The sequence below is a fragment of the Cnephaeus nilssonii genome, assembly GCF_951640355.1.
Source record: "Cnephaeus nilssonii genome assembly, chromosome: 9".
Classification (NCBI taxonomy): Eukaryota; Metazoa; Chordata; class Mammalia; order Chiroptera; family Vespertilionidae; genus Cnephaeus; species Cnephaeus nilssonii.
The window spans coordinates 11,783,083-11,794,051 of NC_137080.1; the positions used below are offsets into that span (position 1 = coordinate 11,783,083).

The 10,969-nt window shown below is 43.8% G+C and overlaps 1 protein-coding gene across 1 annotated transcript in view; it reads right to left on the bottom strand.

The window, feature by feature from the left end:
* GOPC (golgi associated PDZ and coiled-coil motif containing) overlaps positions 1-9,325 on the bottom strand; it is a 29,951-nt gene extending 20,626 nt beyond the window's left edge. The window contains exon 1 of the mRNA XM_079780239.1: positions 8,817-9,325. Coding sequence (XP_079636365.1) covers positions 8,817-9,104 — 288 coding nt within the window. The 5' untranslated portion in view covers positions 9,105-9,325. The remainder of the gene's footprint in view (positions 1-8,816) is intronic.
* Between the last annotated feature and the right edge of the window lie 1,644 nt (positions 9,326-10,969).

A 10,969-nucleotide genomic window follows, 5' to 3' on the forward strand; every position in this document is an offset into this window, starting at 1 on the left:
CACACACCCTACTCCACACATGTGCGCTCGCACGCGCGCGCGCGTGCACACACACACACACACACACACACACATGAACTTGTACACATGCACAGGCATGAAGATACCCAGACACACATGGACACACATGCACATAAAAGCACACATTCCTCCAACTTGTTTAAGAATTACAAAGAAAACAGTTGATCCCACTAGCAGTTTAACTGTAATGAAACACATCATAGAAAGCTGTTGATAAAGATGTAAATATTATGCCCTGCTGGTGTAGCTCAGGTGGCTGGAGCATCGTCCTGTACACCAAAAGTGGCGGGTTCAATGTGCACATGCCCAGGTTGTGGTTCAATCCCCTGTGGAAGGCAGCAAATCCATGTTTCTCTCCCTCTCTCTCTTCCTTTCTCTAAAATCAATTTTTAAAAAAATCCTACTAAATGGCACAGCCTTTTCTCCTGTGACAAAAATCCAAGGCAATAATCCTAAATAATAAAAGGCTAGCCGAAAATGGTTTGGCTCAGTGGATAGAGCGTTGGCCTGCAGACTCAAGGGTCCCAGGTTCAATCCCAGTCAAGGGCATGTACCTTGGTTGCGGGCACATCCCCAGTAGGGGGTGTGCAAGAGGCAGCTGATCGATGTTTCTCTCTCGTCGATGTTTCTAACTCTCTATCCCTCTCTCTTCCTCTCTGTAAAAAAATCAATAATAAAAAAAAGGCTAATATGCAAATTGACCAAAAGGCAGAATGACTGGTCACTATGATGCGCACTGACCACCAGGGGGCAGACACTCAACACAGGAGCTGCCTCTTGGTGGTCAGTGCACTCCCACAGGGGAAGTGCTGCTCAGCCAGAAGCCGGGCTCACAGCTAGCGAGCGCAGCGGCAATGGCGGGAGCCTCTCCAGCCTCTTTGGCAGCACTAAGGATGTCTGACTGTTGGCTTAGGCCTGCTCCCTGGTCAGTCAGACATCCCCCAAGGGCTCCCAGACTGTGAGAGGGCAGAAGCTAGGCTGAGGGACCCCCCCTCTCCCTCCAGTGCACGAATCTCGTGCACTGGGCCTCTAGGGTAACTAATAAAAGCATTTTGATCCCTTTCTTTTCTTTTACTCCTTCAAAATAGCAGAACAAAGTCTTAGGGCTCATCTACTTTAACCCACTCCTTTTATAAAGAATCTTCCTCTACTTTCTCTTTTCTCCATGTCTGAGGTGGTTAACGTTGCTCCTATTATCCAATATTTTAGGAAACCAATGATTCCTATTTCAAAACAAAGAATGTGACCAAACAGAAAATATATTCAAAGGTCAAATATGAAAACCCCTGCCATCCCTCAAGGTAGGAAATCATATTCCTCCTTATTACAAGTCAGCTCTTGACAATCTGCTCATTTGCCTTATGAAAGTTCTGTAAGAAAACACCTATTTGCTTCCATTTCTCTATCCAAGCATAATGATCACTATTTCCATCTGTCATTATTTCTCCCCAAACTGTTCTGCAGTTCAAGACAAGCAAACATATTTTTACTTTCAGTCTCCCACACTCATTCAACAAGAATTTATTAAGCATCCAATACTAGTATATGCCAAGCACTGGGCTAGGTTTTAGGGATATGCTGGTAGACAAAACAAATGTGGATCCTGCCCTGCAAAGTGTAGAGGAGCCCGGAACAGGAGGCAGCTCCTAGGGTAATAAATGGAATACCGTATTTTCTGGCGTATAAGACGACTTTTTAACCCAGGAAAATCTCAAAAGTCGGGGGTCTTATACGCCGGAAAATACGGTATTTTTCTCATCAGAAAAATCTTTAAATGTTCATAATGGATTCAGGTTTTCACTTTTCACAATTCTATTTTTCACTTAAAAGCATAAATTCTTTTCATTGGCAACAAATGCTGTCAGTTGTTTTCCTTGAAATAACAAATTTATTTATTCTCAAGAATGTGTCTGCTAAGTATATTAATCTTAACACATTGCAGACCGATCACAAGAATTCTCGCTTCATATTACACAGTGTTTTACAAAGTATCATACTTTTAAAAAGATGTTAGATTGTAAGAACATGTAATAAATAACTTCAAAATGCAATGGGTATTTAATTTTAAAGCGTGCCTTTAACATTTATGTAAAACTTTTTTTTGTACTCGTTCAATAGAAACTTATATGGCCACTGGGTAAAGCTAGCAATAAAACGATAACGTGTTAACAACCATAATTTGTTCTTCTTTCAGATAAAAATAGTGTCCCACAAAAAAAAGTTCAGCTTTGCAACTCAAACAGTTGTGTAACTTCCTTGAGATAACGTAGTTTGATATTTAGCAGATAAACTTTATGCATACTTCCCATTTCATCACTCTGAATATTAAAAAGATTTGTACTCAAGAGTCAAGATTTTTAAAAATCAATAATTTTTACTGCTTCATCAAAGATATTCTTAAGTGGACTTTTTTAAAACTGCAACTTCATAGTAGTGAAGAGTACAGTGACTATTGGTACAGTCTGGTGCACTGCATGGACTTGTACTAAAATGGCAGCATTTGGTTTATCATTGCTTTTGCACCTTCAGTACAAATGTCAACACAGTGAAAAGGGCAATATATTTTATTATTCTGAGAACAGTTTGACCTTGTGGGTCTTCTGAAAAGATCCCACAGATCTATGAGAACTGCTGCTGTGATAATAACCAAAACACTTCCCAGATGGCTAGCCATATACTCCCACCCCACTAATTCTCTTTGTTTACTTTCTGTCATACAGTTTATTACAGTTTGTAATTACATATATTCCTGGCTCTGTAATGTCTTTGGACAAGTTACCTAACCTCTCTGTGCTTCCGTTTCCTTCTCTGTACGAAAATGATGTCTCTCAGAGGATTATAGTGAGGACTAAGGCAATTAAAATCTGAATATGTTCAAAACAGTGCCTGGCACACATAATGCTGTTATATGTACCGTATTTTCCGGCCTGTAAGACGACTTTTTAACCCAGGAAAATCTTCTCAAAAGTCGGGGGTCTTATACGCCGGAAAATACGGTATTAACAAATGTGATTTTTTTTTTTTATATTGCATAATGAGATATGCCAACATTTGGAAGATCTGCCTAACTCAGTGAACCAATATTTTCAAAATGACCAATGCAGGATGCTAAAATAATGCCTTAATAAAATATACATTCAAAGATTACATAAACCAATGTCATACTACTTTACTGCAACAGTGTATGGAAAGTTCATGGATAGAGTTTCAGACTCTACATTGTAACTAACCTTAAGAAACTACCTTTTTTGCCGAAACCGGTTTGGCTCAGTGGATAGAGCGTCGGCCTGCGGACTCAAGGGTCCCAGGTTCGATTCCGGTCAGGGGCATGTACCTTGGTTGCGGGCACATCCCCAGTGGGGGGTGTGCAGGAGGCGGCTGATCGATGTTTCTCTCTCATCAATGTTTCTAACTCTGTCCCTCTCTCTTCCTCTCTGTGGAAAATCAATAAAATATATTTAAAAAAAAAAAAAAAGAAAGAAAAGAAACTACCTTTTACTATCAAATAAGAAAATCCACAATTATCCGAAAAGGCTATGAAAATATTCCTTTCCTATCCAACTACATACTTCTGTGAGGTCAAATTTTCTTCCTATACTATACTGAAGCCGCATACCACAACTGTTTGAATATAGAAGCAGATGTGAGAATCCAGCTGTGTTCTATTAAGCCAGATATTTTTTAAAAATTTAAAAAATGTAAAACAATGCTATTTTCTAATTTTTTACTATATACTTATTTTCCATTAAAAATGATATTTATATTAACATGTAATGGTTTATTATTGCTGTTTTACTGATATAGTAAATATTTAATATTTTCTCAGTTTTAATTTCTAATACAATAAATACCTGTACCTATAACCTACATTAGTAGGTAAAGGGGTCCTGAGACCAAAAAGTTTGAGAACTATTGCCTAAGAGCTTCTGAAACGAGGCCCATGTCACTAGACCATCCTATATAATAAAAGGCTAATATGCAAATAGACCGAACGACCACCAGGGGCAGATGCTCAATGTAGGAGCTGCCCCCCTGGTGGTCAGTGCACTCCCACAGAGGGAACACTGCTCAGCCAGAAGCTGGGCTCACGGCTGGCAAGCGCAGCGGCGGTGGTAGGAGCCTCTCCCACCTCCGCAGAAGCACTAAGGATGTCCGACTGCCCGCGGTAAGCGGGCCTAAGCTGTCAGTCGGACATCCCCTGAGAGGGCGCAGGCCGGGCTGAGGGGACCCCCCCCCCCACACCCCACCGAGTGCATGAATTTCATGCACCGGGCCTCTAGTATAGAATAAGAGGGAAGAATAGTAAGATGTGTGATTGGATATTTATCCAGGTCAGATCATACAGAGCTTGTCAGCCATAATAAGGAGTCTGAATTTTATTCAAAGTATAATTAAAAAATGTTACGTTTTAAAAAAATGCAGCTGTGTGTAATATGAGAGACAACATGAATGAACTAGGATTGGGGGATCTGAGATGGAGACATAGATAAATCTGTGATGTATTTTTTACAGTACTTTGATATTAACCTCAAAATGAAGTTCCAAACAATATGTTTTCTGTTTTCATTTTGATGTTAAATAACTCAGTTCCTCTATGATCAATCAAACTGAAGGTGGGGTGAGAAGAATCAACCTACCCAACATTTTATTTATTTATTTATTTATTTTGTTTTTTTATTGAGGTATTATATGTGTACATCTTACCATTCCCCCCCACCCCACACCCATACATGCCCTCACCCCCGAGTTTTGCGTCCATTGTTTATGCTTATATGCATGCATACAAGTCCTTCGTTTGATTTCTTATCTCCCCCACCTCTCCCTAACTTTCCCCCTGTAATTTGAAAGTCTGTTTGTTGCTTTACTGTCTCTGTATCTATCTTTTTGTTCATCAGTTTATAATGTTCTTTATTATCCATAAATGAGTGAGATCATGTGGTATTTTTCTTTCATTGACTGGCTTATTTCACTTAGTATAATATTCTCCAATTCCATCCAGGTTGCTGCAAATGATGAGAATTCCTTCTTTTTTATGGCAGCATAGTATTCCATTGTGTAGATGTACCACAGTTTTCTGATCCAGTCATCTGCTGACGGGCACCTAGGCTGTTTCCAAATCTTAGCTATTGTAAATTGTGCTGCTATGAACACAGGGGTGCATATATCCTTTCTGATTGGTGTTTCTAGTTTCTTCGGATATATTCCCAGGAGTGCTACCCAACATTTTAGAAATGTCACATGTACAATAAATCTATACTCAATATTCTTATATAATGATGTTTAAATTGATTTTTAGTCACAGTTTCAAATTTTTCTGAAAATGGAATACCATGAAATATTAACTTACAAGGCATATCCTTGTAAGTTACATACCAAGGGAATAAATGAACCTGCAGATTCAATAATGTAGCAGGCACTATTAGAAACTATAGATAACAGAATCAACAAGACAAACATTATCCCAGCTCTTACCAAAGATTATTGGTAATCTTTGAGGACTCATGGCAGAACACTAGAAGTGTTTCAAATAACTTATTCATTCAAATAAACACTTATTGAGTATACACTGTGTGCCAGGATCTAGAGACAAAAAGATCTGAGTAAGACAGGAATTCCGCCCTAAGACTTTCACTGTCTAGTAGAAAGAATTAAAAATATATATTTCCAATTATGATGTAGAGTGTCATAAGCACTATTACAGAGGCATGTGTGATGTGGCAATTAAAAAAGAAGTGAAGGGGGTCAGCCACAAAGGAGAAAAAGTTTACCTGAGTGTTGAATGGGAATCAGCTAATACATGGAGTAGGAAGAGGAAAGGTCTGAGATATGAAAACCCCTAGCAGGTGAGACAGGGATATAGGTAGGTCAGAAAGGAGTGTGTCTAATGTGCGTTTCAATTTTTTAATTTTAAAAGGGGCAAAACATCAATTCTGTAATCTATATGTAAGTTAACCTAATAACCATATTCAAAGGAATTACTCACTACTCAATATGGTCTGGGAGCACTATAGAGAAAAACACAAACAGCTCTTAAAAACCAGATATGTTACCCCCTTAAAGTCATCTTCACAAAGCATTTGATAGTTCAGGTTATTTCACCTGAACACGATCCTGATCCTCAAAGAGCTTACCTTCTCTAGAACTAGAGAGATGTGGTAAGCACTATTACAGTGAGCACAAGGTAACAAATCTAACAGTCAAAGTGAGTTCAAGGTGTTAGGACAGCCTCTTCCTATAGGCAGAGAGATGGGTGAGAAAAGCCTTCAGAGATGGTGATGTAAGTGGTATCTTGAAAGATGAGTGGGTGTTTGACACTGTAGACAAAGGGGACAGAGAAAGCATTATACACAAGAGCCTATGCCAAAGGAGAAATGCCACAGAAGAGCAAGGCCTATTTACAGAACTGCCAATAGACCAGTTTGAGGCAAAAGAAGCTAAGAAGGGGTGACAAAAAATAAGGACAGACAGACTGGGCATTGATTACCATGCTAGAGTTTGAGTTTTAGCCAAGAAGGAATAGGGAGGTAAAAAAGAAGAGTGACAGAATCAGAGCTGCCTTTTTTTAAATGAAACATTTCAGAATGATTTTGATAACAGATGGTTTGAAGGGAGTAAGAAGCAATTAGGAGACTGTTAGAAATATATAAGAAAGGATAGGGACTGTTAGGAATATACAAGAAAAGATAGGGACTGTTAGGAATATACAAGAAAAGATAGAGACTGTTAGGAATATACAAGAAAGGATAGGGACTGTTAGGAATATACAAGAAAGGATAAGGACTGTTAGGAATATACAAGAAAGGATAGGGACTGTTAGGAAAGATAGGGACCTGCACAATCTCCTAAATTCACCTTATCTTTCTGCCAGACCTGCTCCTTCTGGTAAATGGTATGTAATGCCATTACTTCAGTGAATTGCGTAAGTCTCCTAGAGCTCTCATAACAAATCACCACCAACTGGGTGGCTTAAATGAACAAAAATTTATCTCTCACAGTTCAGGATGCCAGAAGCCCAAAATCAAGGTGCTGACAGGGTTGGTTTCTTCTGGAGACCCTGAAGGAGAAACTGTCCCAGGCCTCTCTCCTAGCTTCTGGCGGTTGCCAGCAAGCATTGGCATTTCTTGGCTTGTAGACCGATCACTCCAAACTCTGATTCCATCTTCACATAGCCTTTTCCCTGTGCCTCTAAGTGTCTCTGATCAGGACACTTTCTTTGAATTTAGGGCCCATGCTAATCTGCTATGATCTCATCTCCCCATTTATATTAATTACATCTGCAAAGACCCTATTTCCAAATGAGGACACATTCTGAGGTTCTAGGTGGACATAAATTTGGGGAGACAATACTGAACCCACTATAGGCATCAACCAATACGTTTCCCAAACGGAAACGTGGTGTCATCCCTAACCTTCCTCTTCCTCATCCTCTGCATCTACATTAATTATCAAACCCTGTTTCTAATTCTTTAATGGAAGATTATCTCCTTCATTCCATTTTCATTTCAATAACAATCTTGTCCATACAGCAAACTTCTTGCTACAGCACTGGATGAACTCAATTATTACTCTCATTACTGTGCCTGTTACTAAACAAATTAAGTATTGCTGGAGAAAGTCACACAACAAGGCAGACTGGTTGTACAATGAGATGCCAAAGCCAAACACGTCCTCAACATTGCCTGGCAGTCCTGTTTCTCTGACCAACTGCCTCTCCCACTCAACGAAATCTTAACTATTTCAGATCTTTTCCCTCTCCTCAAGCTCTCACTTTCACCCACTTTTAGTTGTCCTGGGCTCCTATTTTACAGAGACTAAAGAAATCACCACACAAACCCCCCCTCAACCTCCCACCTGCTCTTATCATCTCTCCTTTCTCTCTAGTACAACAGCTGCCCTTACAAGACAAGACCATTCAATCTACATGTATTTAGGATCTCATCTTCATTCAGGGACCTTATTAATACCAATATACCTCTTTTTCTCTAGACTATCCACCTTTCCCCCTGAACTATATGGTTCTCATTGGCTTATAAATATGTTCACGTTTGTTGTTTTTTTTTCTTCATTTTAACCCTCCCTTGAATGCCACACTCTCCCTTCCAGCTATCGACCCAGCCCCTTACTTAATCCCTGTAAAATGGGAATAACAACACTAAACCTGTCCCACAGGGCTGCTGTGAGAATGAGATTAATCAATATACATAAGAGGCTTTAGGACTGTAAACAGAGAAGGACATTGATACTATCGTGCTTATCCCACTAAATTTTCCTAAGAGCTTTGATCAAATTCCCCTAAATAGTTCATGCATGCAGGAGATAGTATGTCCGTGTGCAACAGTAGACATGGACCTGAAATTGTTAAAAAATCACCAGGACTGTGTTTGTCTGGTGAAATACAAACCGAGTTTGTCCCTATGAAGGTAGATGTAAACACTCACACGTTAAAAGGTGGGCGGAGGTACTCTAATGACAGACCATCCTTCAGCTTCAGCCTGGGGTGAATGTAGGGTGAACGAGCAGACTGGTGGAAGGAGTTCCTCCTCACCGAGCAGGGAGGTGGGGGATGGCCCCCCGGAGACCCACACGTGGACCTACACCCCTTTTTCCAGTCCCACCTCACCTCGCTCCTTTCCTTCATGCACACACACACACACACACACACACACCCACTCCCCCTGGCCCTGGAGGCCCCGGGACCCCAGCGGGCAGTCTTCCAGTCGTCTCCCAGAGGCCTTGCATGGGACCCGAGGACTGGGGTTGCATGCCACCCCACCCCTCCAGCGCCCCAAGCTCACCTCTAGCTTGTGGTTGATCTGGGACACAGTCTGGACTTTGTGGCACAGCTGCGCGAAGCAGGAGCTCAGGCTGGTCATCTTCTGTCGCCCCTCGTAAGTGATGTCCGCCTGGTCCGGATCGATCTCCCCCAGGAGCAGGTCCACATCCACGAAAGCCTTGTCGAACTCCTTCTCCAGCACCTCCAACCACCGGAACATGGACACCCCACCGGGGGAGACCCCCACGGCGCAAGAGGCGCCCCCGGGCCCCCCTCCGGCTCCAGCCGGGCACGGTCCGCCCGCCGACATGGCGCCGCCTAGGGCCTCCCCCCCGACTGCTGCGGACCCCAGTCGCCCACCGCGCGCGAGAGGAACTGCTGGGGCTGCGGGGACCCCGCGCGCGCACGCTCCGCCCGACCCCTCGCGGGGCTAACGCCGGCGACGCAGCGCCGAGCGGCAGACGCGGGCGGCTGGGGCAGCGGCGGCGGCACACGGAAGGACCCGCCGTCCCACGTCCCCGCCAGCCCGGGCTGCGCATGCGCAGGCGGACGCCGCCAGCGGAGCGACGTGGGCGGGACTAGGACTGACCTGGGCCTATGAAAAGTCTCCGCCGGCGGGCCGGCCGTCGGCGGCCATTTTGACTACTGGCAAACTCCTGCCGGAAGGCCGGGGAAACGGGCGCGTGGTGTTGGCTTCCAAATTGGAAAGGCCCGAGGAAGGGCAGGGTGTCCACGTCTCAGAGAGGACCGGCTTCGGCTCGGGTGACTTCGCAGTGGGCGGGGCCGTCCTGCACTGGCCCAGGACGGAGGCGGCCGTGACGTCTCGGGGCCCGGAGGTGAGCGAGAAGGAGGGCGCTCTGAGCATGCGCAGTGGCCACGTTGTACCTTGAACACCCAGTTCCTGTGGAGGGTGCGGTGGCCGGACCCGCCGGCTCTTCTTGGGAAACCAGGCCCTCGATTCCGGGTGCAGTCTGCACGTTGAAGGGCCGCGGCTGACCAGGATTGGCTGAATTCACACGAGACTTGCCTTGCGGTTAAGAGGCGGACCTGGGTTCCAGTCTCAAACCTTGCCACGTAGGAGCGGTGCCATCTCAGTGGTATTCTCTAACCTCGAAGCCTCAGTTTCCAAAATGCACTTCTCTCAGGAATAAGGTAAAATGCTGAGCTTCAGTGCTTGGCACTTGGTATTCCTTATGACTCCCCCAGGCCATCGTTTCCAAAGCAACTACTTTTAAAAAAAGTGTATTTATTTCAAAAATGGTGCCCGTGTCCCTTACACATGACATTTCAGAAAAACAAAATCATAACGAGCCACGTATCCATACATATATTGAGCGCAGAACCATGGTGAGGCATTGGGGACACAAAGATAAATGAGACACGATCCTCCCTCAAGCAGAACTCGCCGGCCAGTGAGTCTAACCCTCCGAGCTACAACTTTAATTTGAATTTTGCAGGAGCCTTTAGCGACTGGTCTTGACCGCCCCTCCTACGCATGTTCAACCCCCTTCCCCTTCAAGCGGAGCCCAGTCTTGGAAAGCAAAGGAAGAGCCGTCTGAATGGAGTGGGCTGGTAGGAACTGTCTCTTCCAAATTGCCTAAGGGGAACATTTTCCTGGCTGACTGCAGACCCTTCTGTGATCCCTTCACGGTCCACTCTTCCCGCTAATCACCATCAAAGCCTGCACCGTGTTCCCCTTGTCAACTCGATGCCAACGGAGAAGGAAAGATGGTCGCTTCAGTCTGCTCTCTGGGTACTGCATGGCAGACTGGTTAGCATTGGTCAAGAAAGTCCTGTGGCTTCCGCAGATGTTAAGCTAAGCAAAAGGAACCCTGAGATCCTTGCCTTGAGCCTTCATACCGTTTAATACGCAGAGATAATATAAAACTAAAATGTGTATCTTTCTCCATCACCCTCCAAATTAAACGTTAGTTTCATCTTTAGTGTTTGCAAGAACATCATTACGACAGCTACCAATTTCCCAGCCACTTTCTCTGTACATAATATAACTTAGCAGTGCATTTTCAGGAATTTGAGGTAAATAATTTAAAATTGGGGGGAAAGCCCTAACCGGTTTGGCTCCGTGGATAGGGCCTACGGACTGAAGGGTCCCAGGTTCGATTCTGGTCAAGGGCATGTACCTTGGTTGCGGGCACATCCCCAGTAGGAAGTATG